Source organism: Leptidea sinapis, chromosome 40 (assembly GCF_905404315.1).
Source record: "Leptidea sinapis chromosome 40, ilLepSina1.1, whole genome shotgun sequence".
Lineage (NCBI taxonomy): Eukaryota > Metazoa > Arthropoda > Insecta > Lepidoptera > Pieridae > Leptidea > Leptidea sinapis.
In genome coordinates this window covers 3,180,372-3,208,310 of record NC_066304.1, presented here as the reverse complement: position 1 = coordinate 3,208,310, position 27,939 = coordinate 3,180,372, and the positions used below count along the sequence as shown (strand labels likewise).

The following is a 27,939-nucleotide window of genomic DNA, read 5'->3' as shown; positions in this document are numbered from 1 at the left end:
TGTCAGGCCTATGGACTTGCATCCTGTACCACTAAATTTTAAAAACAGCTGTCATATGTCATTCTAATAATGTAACCGGTTCGTACGTAATTCAGTATTGACTGATCAAGTATCAAGTGATTATAATTCACATTCAGTTCGTTCAGACTTCAGATTCACATTTCACGTATTACAAGTACAAATCCAACAAACCATAGTTGTTTATCGATCCGTTTCTCAGATAATATTGTAAAAAGTTCAAGTGATTTGTGCTTTTGGCGGTTACTTATTAATTGATTTAGCACTAAATGTTTGTACATCAACAATTAAAGCTATAAATTTAAATAATTTATTATAGAAAATACAATGTTTAAGTTTTCAATAAATGCTCTTCGCCGTTTATTTATTTTATCTTTTTATATTTCTGTGGTGATTTCATATGAAGTGGACACTTATGATTTCCTCATGCCTAATGTGTATCCGCATCGGGTGAGTAATTCAGCATAATTATTAAATACAACTACAGTTAACTTTATGTCATACTACCTTATTGTATACGAATTTAATTAGTAAAGAACAAATACATAATTGTCGAAGTATTATTATCAGATTGCCCTTTGTTAAATTACTTATATTTGTGATTATTTTTATTAAACATGTTTGAGTAATAATCTTATTTTATACCGAATACCGAAGTTGGTACATATATTTTCACTGTGCAGTTATCCAGTTCTTATTTGGTTCACACTTTCGTGGATATAACTTAAGAGGCTACATTTAAATATTGTGTCCTCTCTTTTTTATGTTCAGTGACCTTAACTGTATAGTTTTGTTCTTTTGGGTCTTGCTTTGTGATAGTACTTTATGTCTTTGGAGCTATAAATTTTCTTATTTCTACCTTTGTTACTATGGATAACTGTTTGCTGTTATTTTCTTTCATTAGCGCATAAAAGTCTCAAACAGAGTCATACAAGTAGTTTCTGCTTTATTTATTTGAAATATTCATTCAGCAAATGGTATTTTAGGTATATAATATTTAGTGATCCTAGTATAAAACAAGACTATGTATTTTTATTTTTTTTTATTAAACTTTAGACCATTGGTAATGTGATCATCAGCTTAAACTAAAACACAATCAAACAAGAGTAGTTAAAAAAAATACAATTTACAAGAAAGGGGGGCTTCTCCCCATGACCCTTTCAGGAAATTTAAATTTTCCTATGTTGGTCAGGCCTCTATTTTTACACCAATAATTACTTTTTATAACATTATATAGAAAGGAGTTACAAAATGTGATTCTCTTTGATGTGACTGTGACAAGATGAACCATAACCATTTTATAAATTTTTGAGAAGCACTAATGTCGTTTAAATTCAAAATAAATTTCATATACAGTATTCTAATATTTAAAAATTAGTGTCCATTATCTATATATATAAAAATGAATTGCTGTTTGTTAGTCTCGCTAAAACTCGAGAACGGCTGGACCTTTTTGGCTAATTTTGGTCTTGAATTATTTGTGGAAGTCCAGAGAAGGTTTAAAAGGTGAACAAATAGGAAAATGCTGCTAAATTTAATAAAAACAACAAATTTGTTTTTCCTTTGATGTGGCCATACATAATTTCTATGAGAGAATTTATTTGACAAATCTGCTGTGAAACAATTTAATTACGACAGCAGGGTGCATATTTTACGAATTAATTTTTGATGTTATGATATAATATTGACAAATTCATATAAAACATTATTTTATTTATTATATACAGAATAACATCTGTCGGGTCAGCTAGTATTACATATTTTGTTATCATGACAAATTATTGTGAAATAAAGATGTAATCAAGCATTTATCTAACTTATAACTAGATAGAGATTAAGAGATAGACTTATGTTGTGAAATTTAATAGATTATAATATATAATAAACTAGCTGACCCAACAGATGTCATTAAATGAATTTATGAGAAGCCTTCACAAACCTATTTCCACTTTATTTACTATTATTTTGTCCCCACACTAAACAGAGCCTGTTCTGTAGGCAATCAATTTACATTCGTCATTATATCGTTACCAATAAGAAGTGAAAGGTCATAGAGTGCACTGTGTGTGTGAGTGTGTGTGTGGGTATCTGTTTAATCAAGTATTAACGTTTTGTGAATGCTATCCTATCACTTTAAGAATAGTTTGAAAGAATGAAAGAACTTAAGTAAAAAATCTTATTAAGAAGTAAAAAATCGAATAAATTGATCTTCATATACATTTATAGATATGCTAATTGGTAATATATATACTACACTAAAATACTCTTTTTATAGAAATACTGCCATAATATATATTTGATTTCTTGAACTACCCTTGCAAATCTTTACTAACTGTTGTGTCTTCTTGCATTCAAATGATAATTAAATTTAAATAATGATTTATCTGTTTTAGGATGAGCTGTATCTGTGTACTCCAATAAGAATAGCACCAACACAAAAATTCTACATAGGTTTGTATTTCAGAGATATTTGTTGCATATGATGATGTTGTTCTGATTCCCAAGAGTGCTTACAGAGTAATATTGTTGATAGCTAGTTCATCATATTTTCATTAGAGGAGGGACAAGGTTGTAGAGATTCACCAAAAACATTTAACATTATATACCTTTTGTCTGTAAATTTTATTTTTTTAGGAAAAAATTGCACTTTCAAAAATGATTATTTTTTACCTTCTTCCAAGAAGCACCTACACAGATTACAAAGCATAAAATTAATAAAATTTGTCGTTTATTAAATTAGTATATGATATGTTATTTAACTTTACAGTAGTAACAAATAATTGATATTTGCAGTGGGATTCAAACCAAATGCAACAATGAACACGGCTCATCATATGTTGCTCTATGGATGTACAGAACCGGGATCTAATGATTCTGTTTGGTAAGTTTCACTTAACTTAGCTGATTTCATTTGTGTTTATTAGTTACAAGTGACCGTGAATGACTCTCTTGTGTCTCCTATCTACTTTGTAACTCTCCGTTCTCAATGTAACTCTTTATTAAATAAAGATATTATTCACTCTGGGTAATATATGAATCTGAATAGTTTTTGATCCCGACCACCTAGTACTCGAAGCAGGTTGGACTTAGTATCCCGAATTAGGAGGTTAAAAATATTGTAGTTGATAGAGCTTTAGTCCACGATTATAATGATACCACTCTTATTACAAGGTAATGCACCATTCCACCGAAAAAATCATTATAACCTAACCTCAAATTATGACATTTTTAAGGGTTGGGACATTTTAATGGGGAGGAAAGAAAGGGAAACGCCAGCCGCTGTCGCGGCCCGCTACACTCGGTTCGTGCGTTGTTTTAACTGTTCTAACATAACCTCAGCGATATTTATAAATTATAGAGAGCTTTCGTCCACGATTATAATGCTACTAATCTTATTACAAGGTAATGCATCAAGACCTTTCCAACAATATATTATGTGGGTCTGTAGGTATCTATTCTGCTGTATATAATAATATAGATGTGCCAGATATCATTAGTACCCATATCTATTATTGGCATATATTAAATGGACCTTTACATTTCCACAAATTTAATCACTAACATAAAATTCTCAATATTAGCATGCTTAGATGATTTATATGTCTAGATCTTATTGTTTTTGAGCTAGACAATTGGTGAAAACAGGCCAGTTTTATTACTTTAGTGTGTGTGTGACAAGCTACATCTTACACTCGCGATTTGTATGTCACTTTGTGTTAGTGTGCGTGTATTTGCGACGTTTTCACACCTGTCATAGTAGATCTATATCTAGATGTATAAGTGATCTAAGTAAGCAGCAATGAAATGATTTTTTTAATATTTTATACTAACACATGAATTTTGCAAAAATTTTGTTAACAAGATTATACATTGTCGTATTATTTTTTCTTGGGTACGCCACTCACATTTTTTGACACTTCTTATACAACTATTACATAAAATGTACTTATTTTGTATGTATTATACAGTTGCTATTATATGAGAGCTGTCCTTATGGTTGGCTTGTGTTGCATTTAGTTGGGGAATATCGGTTGAATACACACTTGCAAAGAACCTGGCAAATGCTTCAGCAGCTGCAGCTCCCGTAAGACTGTCATTCTGGTACTTTACCGTTATCTCAAACCCTCCTTTATATTATATGCAATGTGCTTCTAGAATCAAGAGTATTGCATTTAATATTAATTTCTATCTAATAGGCCCAGAAATCATCTAGTCGCTGGGTTTTCCTCCAATTTTCTATGTAATTTAAGTTTAATTTTAGTGTTTCTTCCTTCCTAACCGTGAACCAAACAGGCTATCGTTTACAGGTAGAGTTTTGCCGACATTTTCTACGCAAACAGTTATCAGACTGTAAATCATACTATAAAAAACATCTACTGCGTTATTAACATCGTGAGATTCTAAAACCGGTTCCCAGGCTATATTTGACAACATTGAATAAAGCAATTGAAATTCACGTTTACTCAAGCTCCAGTATTTCGAAGGGCTTATATTACTAGAGTCAATGATCTTTGAGCAATGAGGTGATTAGACACCTATAAGTCTAGCGGAGGGTGCACCCGTGCTACTTACAATCACCTTACAGGAACCATCCCGCAGCAAAATATCATCTTAAATTCCACCGTGTCAATTTCCTATTTTGTTTACATCTTTAAGTGACAAGAAAGATAGAAAATAACAATAGTAATTTTTACTGTGATTGAGCTATTTAGGATTCTCTTGGGATAGCTTGAACACCAGTTGAATAGCGAGTGCCATACGGTTTAGATCAAGGTAGCTCAGCTGGTGATCTTGTGTATATCACTCATAAATGGGTGCAAGCAGTAAAAGCGAATGGTATAATCGTTAGCCGTGGGTCTAGCATAGCGAAAGCCTTTGATCGAGTATGTCACAAAGTGCTAATGGGCTTCCCGAGAAGTAATGGCAAATGGGTTACAAGCTTTTTGGCTACTCGGAGCATCAAGGTTCTTGGTTGATATTGTATGCTCAGGCTTAAAACTGGTGTCCTGCTTGGCTGCGTGCTTACCCCTACACTGTTACTTCTGCACGCCAATGACATGCTGCAAATCAGCGGAATTCATTCCTATGCATACGACAGCAAAGGCTTTTCCTCTTGACCAATAAAATGTCTCCCTTTGTTGTATCCCGTTGATTCGATGTTACTCCTCTAATTGGCACAACTTATATCGGCATACTCGCCATCGATATTTCAAGCTACATTCAGTTCCGAGTTCATTTGGAAGAAAGCGCGTAATTGGACTAAAAAAATCCTTGGTGTAATTTTAGTAAGCCGCCGACTGCAACTATATAAGGCGCAAATTCAGCCTCACGGTGCTCCTAGTATCAGCTTCTGCCATTAGACCGCATATATCAAAAAATCCAACAATAAGTTGATAAAAGTTAGAATATTCGGTGTACCTTTTAAGTCGGTTAAAAAAGGATTCTTATATTTTTTAAAATTGATTTATTTGTGGCCATCGAAGTCCACACCCCGCAGATGCATTGATGAATTTGGGAAACCACCATTACCTATTGGTTCATGTTGAAAGATGTTTTTTTGACAGCCTAATTTATACTTTTGTTTTGGAACTTTTTATGTACCTTCGTTGTCCAGGAAGGTACTGGTTTTTCAAAGCGGAAATACTGTTTACTTCCTTACATTGATTAAAAGAGATTCAGAAATGCGAGTGCGATTCAACAAAAATAGTTCTAAATTATAATGCTGTCATTTATTATTAGCTACAATTCGGACAGAAAACTCATCAAATAGTCATATTCTCCTTATCTGCGAGATATCTAATCGTGGAAATGGATTGGACGAGGCTCTACTGTATGTGGGCGATGTATTGATCCAGTGAAACAGTGGGATGGGATTTCATTCAAAACGATTCGTCGCTTACGATCTTACGACAACGCAAAATAAATTAGCTTCTATTCATTGGATTGAATTAATGCTAGACTTTTGCGCAAGGGCGTAGCTAGGATTTTGTTAATCAATATATCATAGGTAAATGCGAATCTAGATTCAACCATTCATAGTAGGTAGGCAAGGGGTGCCTAATGGATAAAGAAGGGCGTTTAAAAACAATTGAATATCAACAGGTACATCTTCTTTGACATATTTGCCTGATGATTTAATTGTTGTCATTGACTTCGTTCTATTTGATGTTGCAACAAACAAATAACTCCTATCTATCAACAAACATAGCATTGTACTGGCAATTGTCCCTATTGGTATTATATATTCTTGATCATATATTGACAATATAATTGTAATCAATTTGTTACAAGTCGATGTCCCAATACACAAAAATTGGGGTTGAGCAGGTTATCAACTGTAAAGTAGATACTGTAGATGGAGCCACAACTTGAGAGTTTGAACAAGATATACGAAGTTTATCAACGATACGTCACTCGAACGATTTGCTCAGTGGAATAGCGCTCGCACGGAAGGCGAGAGGTCGCGGATTCGAGTCCGCATCGTTCATAAACTCTGTTTTCAAATTTGTGTAATATTATTATTGTAATAAGTGATATAGGTACATGGCTGGTCCAAGCTAGACGCTTAGCGCGTCTATCGGGCTATGCAGTCACAAACACGCCTTTAGTGTTCATGTTTTTAACTTTGATTTAAAAATGATTCTACAAATACTGTTGTACTGTGTCAAAATACAGTAGTAGTATAGAATTAAATTGTTAAAACTTTCGTGAGTCATTATTAAATTATTTATTCATCCGGTTTTACTCACGTTTGATCGGTGTCGGTACCGACTAGTTTCGGACCATTCGGAGGTCCTTCAACAGGGTGAGTGTGGTTGGTTCGCGCACCTCTTACTGCGGCCTTTGGCTCGTAGTGCGCGGCTGGACAGGGGGGGGGGCGCCGGTGGTGATGACGAGCACGGTATCTCTGACACTGTGTCATTATTGGTGTCCACGGGTGCACAAAATGTACTCACAATGTCCACTACGTGATCATCGGCACTATGGGTCTCATTGCGAGACGCGTTTTGTAACACTGGTTTCCATGTTGGTGGCAGAGCCCACCCCTTGTCTCTATTAAAATTAAGTCGACAGTCAATTTCAATGGCTTCCAGCAGCTTGCGAGACATAAACTTTTTATTACGAGCCAATACTTTCACCCTATCGAACCTAATATAATGTGACGTGTCGGAGTTTGGCAGAGCACGCCCTAAGCTGAAGGAACTCCGAATGGTCCGAAACCTAATTGGTACCGACACCGATCTAGCGAGAATATAGACGGATTAATAAATGATTTAATAGAATAGAACTTCAACTTCAAACCAGAGCTCCCGAATCGCACACATACACACGATTTACACGGCCGTTAAACAATGTTGGGAAGGCAAATCTATTGAGTGCCACGACGTACGCCGCCGAGACTATTAGCTGTCCTAGTTATACTCGTATAAGCTGCGCGGTTCCGTCCGCATCGTCAATCTTTTTGTATATGTACCAACCCTAGCGCTCCGTAGACGTAGGTATAAATTTCAAGGAGACTGCTGAGTTAAGCTACTGTTCTATTACTTGTATTGTGACTGTTCTGTGCAATTTTAGAGACAGGATAGTTTATATAATTATATCGATTTATCGTGTTATACTTTTTTGTACTTATGATACTCTCAATGGCCAAAAACTTTTTAACGGTTATATCGACAGCTTTGGTTCAGCTACTGAAGCAAGTTTTCATTAAAAATTAAATACAATTTATAATACAAGATAAGAATTTAAGAATATTTTTACATTTTTGAATTGTCTGTTTGTTGTTTTTGTGCATTTCAATGAAGCGCTTACTACTGCAAAGAAAATATTTTGTCTCCTGCTAGTAGGGGTCGCTTAGTGTAGTTAAGTATATGAGATGACATAAGTATAGGTGAAGGTAAAGTGGACGAAATGTGACAGGATCCTACTAAGGAGGAATGAGACTAAAACGTTAATTAATTGGTGGTGGTGTAATTATAAAGTCCAATATTATAATCATCCAACGTATTCCGGCGATCTTGACCAACACTGCGTCTTCCGGTAGGTACGTGGTCAGCTTCGTGGACTTTGCTGCCCCAACGGCAATCTTGACGTCGAACTATGTGACCTCCTTATTGGAATTCATTAAATTAAAAATTTTTGGAACTTATTGCTAGTATTAATTTTATTGTTATTTTATATATTATCGTTTCTTCAATTGTATTTTCTATTGGCTGGTTATGCCTGATAAATACATGATTATTACTATTATCAAACTTGTCAATGAGCATGACTTTCAAACGTTTATTTATTCATGGCTGCTACATAATATATAAATTCGTATTTTATTTAATTTCTGGTTAATACATTTTAGGAGCTGTGGTGAAATGCAAAGCAATGAAGTAGATGACATGTATACAACCTCCAGCCCTTGCAAGTCGGGATCTCAGGTAATATTACTGTTTTATGACAATAAGAGACGAGTTGAGCAGCCCGTTTTAGCTGATGGTAATTGATACGCCCTGCCCATTAAAATGCACTGCCGCTCAGGATTCTTGAAAAACCCAAAAACTCTGAGCGGCACTACAATCGCGCCGGCTAGTTATGGGTACCACAACGGCGCCTATTTCTGCCGTGAAGCAGTAATATTTATACATTACTGTTTCGGTCTGAAGGGCGCCGAAGCTAGTGAAATTACTGGGCAAATGAGACTTAACATCTCATGTTTCAAGGTGACGAGCGCAATTTTAGTGCCACTCAGAATTTATGGGATTTCAAGAATCCTAAGCGGCACTGCATTGTAATGGGCATGGCGTATTAATTACCATCAGCTAAACGTCCTGCTCGTGTCGTCCCTTATTTTCATAAAAAAAAACCTTAACATCCTGTGCAAAGGGATTTCTACTGGTAAGGTACTAGGCTAAAGTAACTTTCCTTTCTGTACGTTACTCGTGGATGGTTTTCAAGAAATACTTAATACTTTGAGTTCGCTAACGATCGTATTATTTAACGACTAGTGTATATAACTGTAAATAGTGTGACTTACGACTATGTCGCCGTCAACTGCCTTGCTAACAGCATTTAATGTCCGCTTTCTTATCATTTTAATGTTCTTCTCTGTCTCTAATAAATAACCTAATTAACAAACATGTATTAATACTATTTAACAACCTCAACGAGCCAGCTAGCTAACCGAACATTAGAAACTCATACAAATGATTTGAGTTTTCTTTAGTGTTAATTCGTCCAATATTTGTCTTTGAACAATTCGACACGTGTTTCGCCTCTACACGAGGCATCCTCAGGACGTGTTGTCTCGCCAAAATTGCCAAAATTGCTTAAAGACAAATATTGGTGGAATTTACACTAAAGAAAACTTATGGATTTCCGCAAAGTAACGCCTACTTCAATAGAATTTAATATAGAAACTCATCAAATCATCATCAACGCATGTAGAGTTTAAAAATCGAACCAAATTGCGATTAAAGTCACATGTAGGTACACGAAATAAAAATATAACTCTCAAGATACCTTTTATTACAATATCTGTGCCATCTACACTCCATCATAACACTGGCCAGAAGGTATGGTCGTCCAACGAGGTTTTATGCTACTTTCTTATGTCAACTGTCTACAAATCCTCACGGGACTCACTTGATGGCAGGTTATTAGTATCATCCGTCGGTTGAGCTAATTGGGAGATTGGAGCTAAGTTATATATAAAACGTGCAATCTGCACTACACGGTCGTCGAACCGAATCGAACCCGCTACCTACCACTTGACCTATTATACCCCTCGCTAGATATCGCATTTCTGAAAGTCAAAGGCAAAATCAAATAAAGTTTATTCAATTAGGCTTAAAATAAGCGCTTTTGAATTGTCACTATAAATATTTATTTCAAATTACAAAATCTACCATATGTTCGGAAAAAGTAGAGCTCGTGAGAAGACCATATTACAATTACAATGGCTGTAATATACGGCACAAATTAGTTTGTAAGTTGCTGGCTAATGGTAATCCATTGGCCATGTTTTAGGTTTGTTTCTAGATTGATGTTCATGCTCTGACGATTTTCTAGCCTGGTCATTGTAATGTTGCCAGCGAGAGCATATGAGGCGGCGATCACTTAGCCTTCATCATCTGTAGAAACTCCATTCGTTCCATCTATACATATTTTATTATAAACTCGTAACAATACTGTACATTAAGTATTTTTTAAATTCCAGAAATTATACAATTTTTCTCTGTATATCCCGGCAAATAGCAGAACTCATGAATTCAAACTTTGCATGAATTCTTACGAGAAGTCGGGACAACATATTAGCTTCCGTTCTCAATATATCTATCTACGGATAGAGATAAATTACAACCTTTTACTGTCAGTATTTAGCTGTCAATAATCTTAAGCTGTCCCAATATACCCGATTGGTCATTCTTATCGCCTTATATTGGGACGCGTGAATTGCAATTTCCATACAAACTTCTATCGCTGGTAAGCTATACGTCGTCCCATTGACAGACAGCGTGTACGGATAAGGTGAGTTACCGTCAATATGTTTATTGGGACAGAAAAGTCAACGATAGTTACGATTTTTATCTCAAGTAAGAGATAGACTGAATATTGGGGACGGCCGTAGGTCTTCATATTATCAGGCCAGATGCAGCAAAGTGTTTTTGCAGCTTTAAGAGTCCACGCGGACGATGTCAGGGCCAGCAGATAGTATACAAAAAAACCTACCTGTAATTAAATTAAGAATTTATAACATGTAAGTGTGTAACATAAATATAAAATGAATTATTGTTTGTCGTGTACGACATATACATAAAATTGATTTTATGCTCATATAAAATCAATCTCATGCATACGAATTCATTTGTGCTGCGGAAAATTCAATACTTTATATGAAATAATATTGTATTTTCTTTATGACTACGATTATAATGTTTCTCGTTAATTATTTATTTATTTTACCTTAAACAGTACAGTCGTAGATCAGTTACACTAATTAAAGATTTGAGTACCTACCTACCTACATATACATAAATTGAAATACTATGTTATTCTCACAGAAAACAAAAAAAATACTGTACAACAAAATACTCCGCTTACCTTCGAACAAATCGCATTTAGGCTTATATATGTGGTCATTTTATTATCTTATTCGAGTCCTAGAAGCTACAGTAGCATGTCATTACCGCGGTAGAGGGAGTTCATACCAGTGGAAGGCTCCTTTGCACAGGATGCCGGCTAGATTATGGGTACCACAACGGCGCCTATTTCTTCCGTCTGTCTGTAGCTAGTGAAATTACGGGGCAAATGAGACTTAACTTCTTATGTAATATAATAAAATATATATAATAGCTCGTCACCTTATACATATATATAATATATATGTATGTATAAGGTGACGAGCGCAATAGTAGTGCCGCTCAGAATTTTTGGGGATTTCAAGAATCCTGAACGTCACTGCATTGTAATGGGTAGGGCGAATCAATAACCATCAGCTGAACTTCCTGCTCGTCTCGTCCCTTATTTTCATTAACAAAAAACTATAATTTTTTCGCTGGAGGAAAAACGAATTAGTTTAGAAGTTTTCAAAAGTTTTAATTGATTATTCAATTTAATATTTCCACTAAGTGATACTTTTGATGACTATAGATATGTTAATAAATAATGATCAATTAATACATTGTGGTTGGAAAGTAGGTTATTGTAAACGAGCTATCATTAACACGCCTTTGAAGAAGGGTTTTTAATTGCTTCTGCAGCACAAACTTGCTGGTAAAACTGGTAATATAACATGACCTAATAAACAGTAGTTTAAAAGAAGATTGAGAATTTAATGCTCTGACGTACCTACGGACTCATTAATTTTTCTTCGTACAAAATCAAATAAAAAAAAAGTAAATAAACTAAAAATATATATATTCTTTAAGAATTTTCATAAATACGTTTATTTACCCTTACATATGATGTTGATCTTTTTTAACTAATACGCTTTTATTAGCTTCTGCTGTATGTCTGTTTGTAACCGACTCCATTGGACTTGATTTTGTTTACCTTTTCAAAGACAATCGTTCTTGAGGAGTAATCTCCAGTCGTGCGTCGGAGCTGACACACACTTTCTTTTTTGCAGGTGGTGTATGCCTGGGCCCGTGATGCTCCGAGTCTCCAGCTGCCTCAAGATGTCGGCTTTCTGATCGGCGATGGCTCGCCTATTAAGTACCTGGTGCTGCAAGTCCACTATATGGCCAAGTTTCCAGGTATAATATTACTTTATCTAGTCTATTCAATCAAAGGAGATGTGTCTACTTCACAACCAAGTGCTCATTATTATACAACAAAAAAGCCAACCAATAGATATGTTTTGGGTTAATGTCGGTTTCAGAAAATCTTATGAAGTCAAATGTTACCGGAAAAAAATATTAGGTATCGTTTAAATCTTAAAACTAAAACTTAACTAAAGCTTAAAGTAGAGTTTTGTAAACTAAAATATTATATTTTATACTAAAGGTCGGCCGCTCCTGTGATTCCTCTGATGATGCAAGAGAATGTGTGCGGAACACCAGGTGACCCGTACGCTCGTTTGTCCTTCTTTTCCATAAAAAAAATATTATACACTTATATTATATAGAGGATAATGATGCATGCGTCTTGTCTGGTTCTGCGCAGGTTACCCATAATAATTGTATAATATTACTAGCTGAGCCAGCAAACGTTGTATTGCCGATATTAAACGGCGCGATACAAAAGTACCTGTTGATCGTAGATGGGTGAAAATTTGAAGTTATATGTATTTTTTAATGCTGACTCATAATCAAAGAAATTATAAAAAAATGTCTAAAAAATTTGGCGTGCACCACCCTTAACATTTAGGGGGATGAAAAATAGATGTTTTCCGATTCTCTGACCTACCCAATAGTCACTCAAAATTTCATAAGAATCATGAGAATGAGAGAGTTTAACAACAACCACCGCGACATGAGACAATATGACAATTTTATATATTAGATATTTAAGAAGCTAAGTTGTTCTATGACTGGGAGTGACTGACTGAGTTTCTTATCACTTCTTCTCTCCATGTCAAAGCCCCTTTACGATCTGATGTAGCTATGACGTTTACCAAGTGTTGTTGCAATATGTTATGTTATTGTCATTGTTGTAAATGAATATTATTGTATTCTATTCTATAAACTTTGTTATTTATTACGTATTGCGTATTAATTTCGTGTTCAAATAATGGTAGCAGTATCCATAATAATCCATAGAGGTCCCGGGTTCGAATCCCGGTAGGTGCAAGCATTTATATGATGAATATGGATGTTTGTTTCCGAGTCATGGATGTTTAAATGTATTTATGTATGTTTAAGTAAGTATATTGTATTAAATATATCGTTGTCTTGTAACACATGCTATATGTGCCTAACTTAGGGCAAGATAATTTGTGTAAAAAGTGTGTCAATATTATTATTATAATACCAGCTATTTTTAGATACACAGACAGATACTGAGAAACAGTTATGCGATTGTCTACACACTGTGTCAGGCAAGAGTATTAATGATCGAAAAATTACTTTTATTGCAGAAGGCAAAACGGATGACTCTGGTGTTTTTCTACAGTATACGACAAAACAGTGAGTATTCTTTTATCCTTGTCATAAATCCAATTAAATAAGATCTGCAAAACTCATAAATAAGTCAGTGTTCATAAACGCCAATTACTTGCAGAATGTTTTAAATCCTCCTTGAAAATAGGTTGCAAATTATTTACATAACAAATTATTCAGATTTGCAAGGGCGACATCTCAATTCAGTATCCTAATATGCAAATATTGGAATTGAGCAGGTTATCAACAGCTGTAAAGTAGATTCTGTAGATGAAGCCACAGCCTGAGAGTTGAACAAAGCATACAAGATTTATCAAAGATACGTCACTCGAACGGTTGGCTCAGTTAGAAGAGCGCTCGCACGGAACGCGAGAGGTCGCAAGTTCGATTCCCGCATCGTTCACTAAATTTTGTTTTCAGTTTTATTTGTGTAATAAATCCCAGAAGTGAGGGTTATCACTTTAAAACATAACAAATTGTTTAGATTTGCAAGAGCGATCTCAAGTAAATTTCCTAATATGCAAATTTTCGGGTTGAGCAGGTTATCAACTGCAAAGTAGATCCTGTAAATGAAGCCACAGCCTGAGAGGTGAACAAAGCATAGAAGATTTATCAAATATACGTCACTCGAACGGTTGGCTCAGTTGGAAGAGCGCTCGCACGGAACGCGAGAGGTCGCGGATTCGAGTCCCGCATCGTTAATTAAATGTTGTTTTCAGTTTTATTTGTGTAATAAATCCAAGAAGTGAGGATTATCACTTTAGAACATAATACATTGTTTAGATTTGCAAGAGCGATCTCAAGTCAATTTCCTAATATGCAAATATTGGTGTTAACAGCTGTAAAGTAGATCCTGTAAATTAAGGCACAGCCTGAGAGTTGAACAAGACATTCCAAGATTTAGAGCCAGACCACAACACTGCGTCATATCGCAAAAACAAACATCGTACAGAAAACGTATTTTTACGTAATATTCAGAATATAAATTTGATTCGATACAGAAATTTTGAAATTTTTGAACCGACTTCTAAAAGGAGAAGGTTCTCAATTCGATTGGTATTTTTTCATAAGCATTTTTCTTTGTATAATTAGTATTCTGCGACGTCGTAGATTTTTACGATGCGATGCCGCAACGCAGTGTTGTGGACGGGCCCTTATCAAAAATACGTCACTCAAACGGTTGGCTCAGTTTGAGAGAGGTCGCGGATTCGAGGCCCGCATCGTTGATAAATTTTGTTTTTAAGTTATATTTGTGCTATTTTTTTTTGTAGAATGCGTCGTCAAGCTGGAGTGCTGCTGATGGGCACAAGTGGCGTGATCGGTCCGAATCGGGTGGAACATATGGAGACAGCTTGCACGATCCGGGAGGATAAAGTGATACACCCGTTTGCGTTCCGAACACACACGCATAGCCTTGGTGAGTTTGCTGGGACGGGGTTGTGGCGTTGTGATGAAAAAATTATTTTGGGTTAAGCTCGTTAGATATTTTTTTATGACAATACGAGACGAGCAGGACGTCCAGCTGATGGTAATTGAAACGCCTGCCCATTACAATGCAGTGCAGCAGAGGATATCCTATAAACCCGAAAGTTCTGAGCGCAGGCACTATAAATGCGTTCCTTGAGACATAAGATTTGAAGGCTCATTTGCCCTGTAATTTCACTACGGCGCCCTTCAATTCGAAACACAGTAATGCTTCACGGCAGGAAACGGCGCCATTGTGGTACCCATAATCTTTGCAAAGAAGCCTCCCACTGGTAAAAGATTGGCTTGTCTTGATAAAGGATACTATCTCTCAATATTATATTTAAACAAACAAAAATTACCCGCCTGTTTTAATTGTGATATTTTTTTTCTATTTCTTTGAAATACGTTCCTAGATTTAAGATACATTTTATAAGACCTAAGAAATCGGTTATGTGTTTTAAAATAATCTGCACGCCAAGTTTCGTATCTTAAATAAAAAAATATTTTTTTTTTAAATAATATCGTAATATTTATAAATAACCAGTGTTTAATTGTTTTTATGAATCAGAAAAAAACTGTGCCCCGCCGACTCTCTTAGTTATTGGCTAATAGCGATATTATAGTATCTTATATATATGAATATATATGAATCTCGGAAACGGCTCCAACGATTTTCATAAAATTTAGTATACAGGGAATTTCGGGGGCGATACATCGATCTAGCTAGGTCTTTCAATTTAAAAAAAAAATAGTTTTATCCGTGTTTTAATGAGAAACAGCTACAATAACATTAGAATACAAAGGTAAATTTCGCCACTATGTACAAGACTGTAATAGCTCAGATGGGACATTGGATGATCCGGAAAGCAGAAGACTCCGGTTCGAATGCAGATCTCCTATTAGTTTTTTTTTGTTCAAGTTTTGTACTTTCTTAAAAATCCGGCTCGGTCTAATATCTATAACTCAATTCCAGGTAAGCTAGTGTCAGGGTACGTGGTGTGTCAATCGGAGCGTGGGGACAAGTGGAACCTGATCGGCAGCAAAGACCCCCTGTTGCCCCAGATGTTCTACCCCGTGGAGGATCCCACGCCCATCCGGCCTGGTGACATAGTGGCCGCTCGCTGCGTTATGAACAACACTCACAACCACGTCGTCAAGATTGGGTGAGCTTCCATTGGCTATGGTTCTGACGTAACTCCCGGACTTCTAACACTTTTGGATGGAAGAGGAAGATAAACGAGCGTACGGGTCATAACTACAGCCCATTCTCTCTTGTCACTCAAGAGGAATCAGGAGCGTTGCTGGCCCTTTAATTGGTTGTAATTGCATTTTCGTTTCAAAGTACCTATGTCGAATCTTTCTGGGGATACTGCTTAAGGAGGTGCATTTAACTGTAAAGTAGATCCTGTAGATGGAGCGACAACCTGAGAGTTGAACAACACATACCAAGATTTACGAACGATACCTACGTCACTCGAACGGTTGGCTCAGTAGTAGATCGCTCGGATGGAACCCGAGACCCGCTGTTACGAGTACAGCATCGTTCATAAATTTTAGTTACATATTTTAATATATATATATCACTTTAAAATTTACAAACTGTATCCAGTCAGTATCCCAGGCAACAAAGCAAAAGATCCGATTTTGATTCCAGAGCAACAAACAAAGACGAGATGTGCAACTTCTACCTGATGTACTGGGTGGAGAACACGTCTCCTCTGCAGATGAAGTACTGCTTCTCCGCCGGGCCGCCCTTCTACTACTGGAGCACCGCGCAGCAAAACTTCAACCGAATACCGGACCTCGACGACTTTCAAGACAACCACGTGTAAGGAAAACACTTTACCAAATACTCTTGTCCACGACTGTATGACTAATCTTGATTATTTATTAATTAGATTCTACTTACTTAGTTGATGTTTTACCACTAACACATTAATGTTAAACCGGGTCTGATGTGACTGTCCCCGCATGGCAGTATAAAGGTCTACTCATACATGATTCGCATTCGATTCATATACGGTATTCGCTGCCACTGCGGGTAGAGCGACATACCGCGCGGGTTTCTCTCAGGTATTTAGTTTCAAGTTTCGCGGCCAGGGCGAACTGAACGGTATTCGCTGCCACTGTGTGTATAGCGACATAACGTGCGGGTTTTGCTTAGGTATTTAGTATCAAGTTCGCGGCTAGGGCGACCTGAACGGTATTCGCTGACACTGTCTGTGTTTCGTTCAGGTATTTAATTTCAAGTTTCGCGGCTAGGGCGACCTGAACGGTATTCGCTGCCACTATATGTAGAGCGACATACCGCGCGGGTTTCGCTCAGGTATTTAGTATCAAGTTTCGCGGCTAGGGCGACCTGAGCGGTACTCTCTGCCACTGGGTCTGTTGATGTAATGGATCCAATTTTGTTCTTAGCTGGTGAGTCAATTAAAGCTAATATAAGTAAAATATCCTTTTCATCACTGTCCATCGCTCATATCAGAAGCTGGGCGGTGTACATTCTTTGGCGACACAGAAATTACTGGCAAAAACTTCTCACTTTCGTGAGTGAAACTCGATAACCGCGCGGTATTGTATCCACAAGGGCAGCGAAATCCGCTTTGGTCTGAACAGTAATATTACCGAATACCCACTGGGTTTTCTATATCGCAGGCGGTCGCGGATACCGCTTGGATTTGAACAGGCCTTAAAAACCACGAGGTTGGTAGTCTCATGTGACGGCCCCAATGCGGTGTGATCTGACCGTCACTGTGCATTCACATATTTAGTGATACATTATCTTTCAATAGTTCTTTATAGTTATGTTAACTTATACTAGGGCCAACGAGATGAGAAAAATAATGTAAACAAACGGACCGTGACTGCGTTACATTGCGAAAACGAATGATTATTATCTCTGTCTTTATCACTCGTAAGCAGTAAGACGTCAGTTGGTGTCGTTGCGTGTTTCGTGGTACAGGAAAGCAACAACATTTGATCCGCCATTTTGTGAACAAGTTCATACCTGTTTGGATTGCGTTCGAAGTGATACATAAGTTTTAGTTTCCGTATTGACTTTACGTTATATCATTATTAATCCGTTTCTTGTTGGTTTTGCTGTTATTGTGAGTAATTGTTGATTTTAATTATGTAATCAGCCTAACAGCTCTAGACAACATTTGAAATATAATATCAATTAGTTTTAATGTTCAAAGATTTCGACGAAAATGTTTTGAACCCCTGAAACTTTGTTTACATTCTTTATCTCTTCTCGTTAGCCTTACTATACACTATATTTGATTAGTTTATTGAAATCATGAGATTAATTTTGACATCTGTGCTTATTATTCGATTCATGCTATTAGGGTTGTTTTGATAAAATAATTTTATACCATTATTAATTTTGTAGCTATGTTACAATGAGATCTTAAAAAGTGCACAAATGCACCACATAGACTGAAAATATACTAACGTGTAGACGACCTGGCAGCTCCTAATACGTGCCAATTACGATTTGGCATTTGTTGTGTGCGTTAGCTGGTTTAATATTCGCAACACTGAGCGCAATTCCAAGCGTGGCTGAATCGATTGAAAATCGGTTACCATAACAATAGGATTCGCATGCCTTTTCTATACGCTAGTGTATTCTAACGGCCTTACAAATAAAATTGACAAAGTTATAACTAAGCATAAACCAAGAATATGTAAAATGTTTACAAATAGACATTTTGCTCACGAATGGTTTGTTCGGACGTATAACGTTTCCCGCGTTTATTTGCAAGGCAGCTTGTCATTCGGAAAACTTCAGAATTATCATTGTATTGACAGTGTTGTCAACGATATTGTAAAAATTTTGCATTTTCTTTGTTTATCATCAGTTATAACTTTATACCAAGTTTATTTGTAAGGCCATAAGTCTTATAGTTAAAAACATAAAGAATTTTTAGATTGTAAGAATTATTATTTCCCCCTTTTTGGTGACAAAATATAACTTTAATTTAAGTAGTTTGTTATGTTTTAAAGTGATAACCCTCACTTCTGGGATTAATTACACAAATAAAACTGAAAAAAAAAAAATTCTCGCACGGAACGCGAAAGGTCGCGGGTTCGAGTCCCACATCGTACATAATTTTTTTTTGTTTTATTTGTGTAACTTACTTTAAGTAATAAGTGAAAATGCAAACCTATTTATTTAATTTACAAAATGCGAACTACAATTTACTCTATAAATTAATTTACAACATTAACTTTGTTACTAACGATACTCCTTGTAAGAGATTTATGTTTATAGCTGATCTCGATATTGTCTGCGAGTCCCTTTTTCTCTAGCAAAAATTGTATTATTTTCGTGGATATTTTCACCTTCCCATAATATTCATTTAATTACAATCTTATTAATAAATATACATAGAATAGAAGAAAAAGTATTGTCGAAATTATATTTTAATATAATTATATATTCGTAGTACGTAGTATTTGTTAGTTGCCAAAATAAAATCTCAATATTTACGTCTATCACATTCTTCTAGTCAGCATCCAATCACGTTCTAAGATGCCTAATTATGTTACGTCCGTTGTCATTGTCAATGTCACTTTCGTGACAATGACATAACAACGTAGCTCAATAGTATAACTCTTTGTATATGAGGTTTTAACTTTGTTTTTTGGAAGTTATAATTTATCAAAAGGCAATGTATTTTATAAAATAAAATATTGAAGTACTTTACGGAAATCCATAATTATCAAAATGTTTTGAGTTTTATTTAGTGTTAATTCCGTCAATATTTGTCTTTTAAACAATTCGACACGTGTTTCGCCTCTACACGAGGCATTATCAGCATATGTTGACTCGCCAAAATCTGGCACGAGGCGATTATTGGCGGAATTAACACTAAAGAAAACTCAAAACATTTGGATAAAAGGCAATGTATCAAAAGGCCATCTCGAAATAATTTTATTGGCAAAGTGTAAATATTAAGTGGTGGTTAAAAACGTCAAATTATATCGCACGAGTTAGGAAATCTGTTCTTTAAAGAAATTAATATTTTAAATCATTTCGCTCATTTCTAACTTTACATCATATTCGAAATATGTTTTCAAATTGCGTTCTTCACATTGTTTATATATTTAACAATGAACTTATAATTTTAACTTAAAATTCGAAGCATTTGTGTATGTAATAGTAGATTGCCACAGTACTTAATAATCACAGTATCTATATTTGAGAATTTCTGAAAGAGTACATGATAATAATTGTAATGCTTATACTCTAGAATTGAGTATATCCCTAGGCTATTGATTTTAAAATATATATATTTTTATTTTATTTGTAAATTCCATTAAGTTTGAAACTGTATTTCGGTGACATTAAATGTCGAAAATATAGACTAAAAGAAATGCTATTTTAAATAAGTAACTAATATCTCACAATATATCATATTTTTGAAAAGTCTGACATATTTTCCAGATCTGACGTATTTTTAATATTATTTATGTACGTTTTAACACTAACATTTCAATCTAAATGTATATGAGAGTAATTTAATGTTTTTTAGGTTCATTTATATTTCTGTACCAAGCTCGACTTCGAGCGGTTTTATAAGTAATTCATTGTCGGGATATATTTCACGGGGACACCACGGCGGCGCAACCAGTCGCCGCTACCAAAAAAATGTATGCAGCTATTTAGAGAGTTACTCACCTGGTGTCCTGTGCTTGTCCTGTGGTTGCGCAACCAATTTGATGGTGCGACCAGCTCGGAAGCGTCATGACTCTGGTGTCTAGTTTGGTAGACTGGTTGCGCCACCGTGGTGTCTCTGTGAAAATCAGCCTTAAGTGTCCATCTTACGATCCAATGATATGTTTAATAGTTCTCTATGTTTTAAGGCATTTTTTTGGTATATGGACCAATGCGGTTTAAAAATATCAAAAAAATAACCTTATGTGTAAGGTTTTACATTATTCATTGATTTATGGTGTACCTACAGAAATATAGAAATTTAAAATAGGTCCTAGTGTTTACTGAGAGTATTTACCCAGATGTAGCGTGTGTTGCCTGTTGTTTTAAATTCAATCAGAGAAATAATTAGGAATTGATATCAAATAGTTCTAATGATCTCATGAGAGTATTGATGTACTATGTATGACCAATTTGCATGCCATGACCAAAATCTTTCTTTTATTACTTCAAAATTTCTTTTATATGTTTCTTAACTAGTTTTACATTTGACAAATTTTGTTCAAATTCTTATTCGTAACTCTTTAAAAAGGCATAAGGCATTTATTTTCTCAAAATTGATTCCTTTAGAATTCTTTTTGATGTCACTTTAAACATTACCATCTCTGAGAGAGGAGAAACGGAACAAGAAACTCTCCCAGCATTCTTTTTTTGCGCTCTTTTTATTAAAATATACAATATTGTCATTGTTATTGCTATAAAATTATCATAATCTAGTCCCAGGCTGCCGATTACTTAGATATTCAGGCATTACCTCTGGTAATGTGTTTGCAAATGTTAATTTCGCATTTATAATGTGATTTGCCGAATGTTTTTACAATATGCGCTAGCGTCTCCATTTGGTTAAATACTCCAAGATTAGTAAGTAAGAAAAATATATTTATTTTCGGTGTCTAATGAGATATCAACGACTTGTGCATCGCTTACTGGACTTCGATTATTGTAAATAATGTTTCTTCCTCTCTTATTCTTACACTTCGATTATATCTCGAAAGTGTTTGAATGACAGAATATTATATTGGAGGTGCTCCTAGTATTATTTTGCAAGTGCAATAGCTTTTATTAGTAGAAAATTAATATTTTTATGAAATTTTATTTATGACTTTATATTTTTTCGCCTTACCTATTAATTTATATGTTTTTTTAAATTGCTGCAAGCGCTCACAAGATACACATAACTTTAAATTTTATTATTAAGTTTACTTTGGTCACGCAGTAGAGAAAATTTCGGTGATTGACCTAATACTCTTTGTCAGATACAAAGAGTATTAGTTTAGTATTTCTTGACACAAATTTAATTGTAGCTTTGAGACCATAGTATTGTATTTGAAAATTTATTTGCAAAAATTTTTTCTCACAATTTTTTTAATCTAAGTACCTATTTATAATATTTCTAAGGCACTAAATTTTTTTGTGTGATACTGATAACTGGGCAAATGAGACTTAACATCATAACTCAAGGTGACGAACGCAATTGTAGTGCCGCTTAGAATTTTTGAGTTCCTCAAGAATCCTCAGCTGATCCTGCACTGCATTGTAATGTGCAGGGCGTATCAATTATCATCAGCTGATCGTCCTGCTCGTATTGAACGTACTCTCATAAAAAAAGTTCTCTGGCCGCCTTAAACCTTTAATTACATCCATGTCTTATCGAATGATACGAAAGACAGAAGATTTAATATGTTATTAAATTTTTCAACGTTATATCACAATACTTAGATTCTTTGAGACTTATAATAAAATTTAAAATATTATACCTTCTCTTACTGAACTTGAAATATTTTAAAATCTTCAAGAATCATTGAATACAAAACGCCATATTTGTCAAAACCATAGACTAAGAATATAATAGCGTAGCCTGACAGCCCTGCAATGCATGGCTGACTGTTTAAGACTTATCAATCGAAATCGCTTATTTTTCTGTATCTCTGATAGAGATATTCTTGTCTCTGGCACGTTTTGGTTGTCTATACACTATTATATTGTTATTTTACGGTCGAAATCCCACAAGCCCACTAAACATTAACCATTTTTTGATTTCGTGACATTCCAGGGACAATAGCATTGAGTACTCAAATGAGTTGACTGCTTTTGCTACATTGTTGTTTTATAAATTGTATATTTTTAACTTTACATTAAGGATTGGTCTCCGGTGCGCTCCAGCTAGATACCTATTTCTTGTAGTATTATTTATTCAAAGTTTTACTACGCAACCCGGCATTTAGTTTCAACTATTAGCAAAGTTTAACAGAACATGTGGCACGTCAACGTCACACATTGTACGACGCTTACTGAGACTGGCTCGAGTACGCCCACCTGGGCGTAGTATGAGTTGCCGCACTTTGCGACTATTCCTGCGGTATCTACTTGGAGCGCAGCGGAGATCAATCCTTAATCTATGTTTTCTACATTCCTTCTACTACAAATTGTATAAATTGTTTTTTCTTAGAAAATGTGTCAACCTGTCATTCCTAATTAATGTGAAACCTCTTGTTGTATGGTTACAATGTTAGATGTGAAAAATGTATACAATAATAAAGTATTTAATTGCAAGGATTTTTATTATGTCATTATATCGATTAGACCAGTGAAATGAAATGAGTGTAGCTGACCTCTTATGTGCTCGCATTTTTGAAGGTAAGGTATTTTTTTAAATGAAAACAAGGGACGAGACGAGCAGGACGTTAAGCTGATGGTAATTGATACGCCCTGCCATTTCATTGCGGTGCCGCTCAGGATTATTGAAAAACCAAAATATTCTGAGCGGCACTGCAACTGCGCTCGTCACCTTGAGACATAAGATGGCAAGTCTCATTTGCCCAGTAATTTCACTAGCTACGGCGCCCTTTAGACCGAAACACTAATGTTCACACATTACTGCTTCACGGCAGAAATAGGCGCCGTTGTGGTACCCATAATCTAGCCGGCATCCTGTGCAGAGGAGCCTCCCACTGGTAAGGTATGTCTTATACCCATTCCACAATTTGGTGGTATGTAGAAGAAAGTTTCTAGAAACTGTAGGTACTATGGAATTACGCCACACAACCCGAGATTTAACGTCAAATAACTATTAAAGGGCTTAAACTAAGCGATTTCGAATCGTCGTTAAACATATCTAAGTAATTAATTTTTTATAATTTATTCCAAAAGTGAGGGATATCACTTTAAAAATATCAAATTGATTTGATAGAGCGATATGTCAATTTACTTATTAGGAAATTGACATCGCTCTGATGAAAATGAGGTTTTTAAGATTAATTAGTTACTTATAGTACCTAAATATTGGTTGGTGATTTCATCTTTGAATATCAGTACAAAAATCACTCAAGTAATACAGAAATATTGGAATGGACATTCAAATGTGAGCCTTCTTGAGTGTAAATTCCGCTAGGACGACACGTGTTTCGCCTCTGCACGAGGCATCCTCAGGAGATGTTGACTCGTCATATACTGGTACGAGACTCAAGTCTCGTCTCAAGACTGGATCTTGGAATAATTATGCATTCCGCAAAATAACGCCTAATTCATTAACAATTGAAATGGGCAGTTAACAAAGAGTGGTAAGTAAACATATTAATTGTCCCATTTAGAATTTCAAAAAAGTATCGAAGTTCTTGATATTTAATGCTTGATTCTCTTGGGACCCAAAACCTAAAGAATAACTCCATTTATTTTTTCTTAGAGAATTAATTTTATTTTTGAGTTACGATAACATGGAAAGCATAGAAAGCTCCATGAAAATTTTAAATTCATAACAAAGTGTAGTGTGTAATTATTTATGACTTTATATTTTTTCGCCTTACCTATTAATTTATATGTTTTTTTAAATTGCTGCAAGCGCTCACAAGATACACATAACTTTAAATTTTATTATTAAGTTTACTTTGGTCACGCAGTAGAGAAAATTTCGGTGATTGACCTAATACTCTTTGTCAGATACAAAAAAGTTTAGTATTTCTTGACACAAATTTAATTGTAGCTTTGAGACCATAGTATTGTATTTGAAAATTTATTTGCAAAAATTTTTTCTGACAATTTTTTTAATCTAAGTACCTATTTATAATTTTTCTAAGGCACTAAATTTTTTTGTGTGATACTGATAACTGGGCCAATGAGACTTAACATCATAACTCAAGGTGACGAGCGCAATTGTAGTGCCGCTTAGAATTTTTAAGTTCCTCAAGAATCCTCAGCTGATCCTGCACTGCATTGTAATGTGCAGGGCGTATCAATTACCATCAGCTGATCGTCCTGCTCGTATTGACCCTTACTCTCATAAAAAAGTTCTCTGGCCGCATTAAACCTTTAATCACATCCATGTCTTATCGAATGATACGAAAGACAGAAGATTTAATATGTTATTAAATTTTTCAACGTTATATCACAATACTTAGATTCTTTGAGACTTATAATAAAATTTAAAATATTATACCTTCTCTTACTGAACTTGAAATATTTTAAAATCTTCAAGAATCATTGAATACAAAACGCCATATTTGTCAAAACGATAGACTAAGAATATAATAGCGTAGCCTGACAGCCCGGCAATGCATGGCTGACTGTTTAAGACTTATCAATCGAAATCGCTTATTTTTCTGTATCTCTGATAGAGATATTCTTGTCTCTGGCACGTTTTAGTTGTCTATACACTATTATATTGTTATTCTACGGTCGAAATCCCACAAGCCCACTAAACATTAACCATTTTTTGATTTCGTGACATTCCAGGGACAATAGTATTGAGTACTCAAATGAGTTGACTGCTTTTGCAACTTTGTTTGTATATTTTTTAACCTTAGATTAAGGATTGGTCTCCGCTGCGCTCCAGCTAGATACCGCACTACCTAAGAACAGTAGCTTTAATATTACGGCAACTATTAGATGCTTGTGTGCATGGCGTCTTTCAAATCTTGTAACATACGTTTCGTGTTATTTTATATTGAAATTAATAATAGAGTCTTTCTAATTTCTTGTAGTATTATTTTTTCAAAGTTTTACTACGCAGCCCGGCATAACATTTCAGTTTCAACTAATAGCAAAGTTTAACAGAACATGTGGCACGTCAACGTCACACATTGTACGACGCTTACTGAGACAGGCTCGAGTACGCCCACCTGGGCGTAGTATGAGTTGCCGCACTTTGCGACTATTCCTGCGGTATCTACTTGGAGCGCAGCGGAGATCAATCCTTAATCTATGTTTTCTACATTCCTTCTACTACAAATTGTATAAATTGTTTTTTCTTAGAAAATGTGTCAACCTGTCATTCCTAATTAATGTGAAACCTCTTATTGTATGGTTACAATGTTAGATGTGAAAAATGTATACAATAATAAAGTATTTAATTGCAAGGATTTTTATTATGTCATTATATCGATTAGACCAGTGAAATGAAATGAGTGTAGCCGACCTCATATGTGCTCGCATTTTTGAAGGTAAGGTATTTTTTTAAATGAAAACAAGGGACGAGACGAGCAGAACGTTAAGCTGATGGTAATTGATACGCCCTGCCATTTCATTGCGGTGCCGCTCAGGATTATTGAAAAACCAAAATATTCTGAGCGGCACTGCAACTGCGCTCGTCACCTTGAGACATAAGATGGCAAGTCTCATTTGCCAAGTAATTTCACTAGCTACCGCGCCTTTTAGACCGAAACACTAATGCTCACACATTACTGCTGCACGGCAGAAATAGGCGCCGTTGTGGTACCCATAATCTAGCCGGCATCCTGTGCAGAGGAGCCTCCCACTGGTAAGGTATATCTTATACCCATTCCACAATTTGGTGGTATGTAGAAGAAAGTTTCTAGAAACTGTAGGTACTATGGAATTACGCCACACAACCCGAGATTTAGCGTCAAATAACTATTAAAGAGCTTAAACTAAGCGATTTCGAATCGTCGTTAAACATATCTAAGTAATTAAATTTTTATAATTTATTCCAAAAGTGAGGGATATCACTTTAAAAATATCAAATTGATTTGATAGAGCGATATGTCAATTTATTTATTAGGAAAATGACATCGCTCTGATGAAAATGAGGTTTTTAAGATTAATTAGTTACTTATAGTACCTAAATATTGGTTGGTGATTTCATCTTTGAATATCAGTACAAAAATTACTCAAGTAATACAGAAATATTGGAATGGACATTCAAATGTGAGCCTTCTTGAGTGTAAATTCCGCTAGGACGACACGTGTTTCGCCTCTGCACGAGGCATCCTCAGGAGATGTTGACTCGCCATATACTGGCACGAGATTCAAGTCTCGTCTCAAGACTGGATCTTGGAATAATTATGCATTCCGCAAAATAACGCCTAATTCAATAACATTTGAAATGGGCAGTTAACAAAGAGTGGTAAGTAAACATATTGTCTCATTAAGAATTTCAAAAAAGTATCGAAGTTCTTGATATTTAATGCTTGATTCTCTTGGGACCCAAAACCTAATGTATTAATATTGTATAAATAAATAATAATAATAAAATATAATAATTTAATATTGCAATAGCACACTACATTACCATTACACGTCAAAGAAGGATAGTAAATGCAAATATCGCAAGCGAAAAAGAGATAAATCTAATTTGTTAATTGCTTCGTATTTGAATAGAAAAAAAACAAGTAATTCATCAGATATGATTTTATACCGTACACCGTGATTTATGCCTAAATTACCATTCATTCTTGAGTTCATGTAGTAAAAGCTATAGAGTAGTTAAACTGCATTGAAATTAGGTAGATAATGAGTCATTCATTTTATAAAAAAATAATTTAATATTGATTATAATATATAGCCACATTGATGATATCAATTATTTATACATAAAATAATAAAAAACAAACAGACACCAAAACAAAACCGAAAGGTATGGTAAGTAATCCCATTTTTACAATTTTATGGACCCCAAAAAGTTTTAAGTTTACAATTATTATTTTTGTATCTTATATTTTGTATGAATGTCTTGTTGTTGAGGGTTTATTACAATAAGGTAATGGGAGAAGAAGAAAATGATCCATTGATTCTTCTGCAGTTAGCAAATAACACTCGCTGTCTACATCCGCTACCTACCCTAAAACTTGTTTTAGTAGTTTGATCGTTCACGACCCTATATACGCACTTGTTTATTAAAAATTATTACATTTC

General features: G+C 35.1%; 1 protein-coding gene across 2 annotated transcripts; it reads left to right on the top strand.

Moving 5' to 3' along the window:
• The first annotated feature begins 127 nt into the window (after nucleotides 1-127).
• LOC126976346 (peptidylglycine alpha-hydroxylating monooxygenase) lies at nucleotides 128-26,144 on the top strand. Of its 2 annotated transcripts, XM_050824646.1 has the most exons (11): nucleotides 128-468; nucleotides 2,412-2,469; nucleotides 2,812-2,899; nucleotides 8,372-8,447; nucleotides 12,137-12,263; nucleotides 13,586-13,634; nucleotides 14,879-15,024; nucleotides 16,048-16,237; nucleotides 16,729-17,147; nucleotides 17,239-22,254; nucleotides 24,930-26,144. In XM_050824646.1, exons 1-9 carry the CDS (start codon nucleotides 346-348, stop codon nucleotides 16,904-16,906), a joined length of 1,035 nt encoding a protein of 344 aa, XP_050680603.1. In that variant the 5' UTR covers nucleotides 128-345; the 3' UTR covers nucleotides 16,907-17,147; nucleotides 17,239-22,254; nucleotides 24,930-26,144. The 2 variants fall into 2 exon arrangements, with proteins under 2 accessions (XP_050680603.1, XP_050680602.1); XM_050824645.1 differs by having other exon boundaries at nucleotides 16,729-22,254.
• The last annotated feature ends 1,795 nt before the right edge of the window (nucleotides 26,145-27,939 follow it).

Coding starts and splice junctions, on each gene's coding strand:
- LOC126976346 (XM_050824646.1), top strand. CDS start 346: ATGTTTAAGTTTTCAATAAATGCTCTTCGCCGTTTATTTATTTTATCT. Junction 2,470..2,811: donor AACACAAAAATTCTACATAG/GTTTGTATTTCA, acceptor TGATATTTGCAG/TGGGATTCAAACCAAATGCA. Junction 2,900..8,371: donor GGATCTAATGATTCTGTTTG/GTAAGTTTCACT, acceptor AATACATTTTAG/GAGCTGTGGTGAAATGCAAA.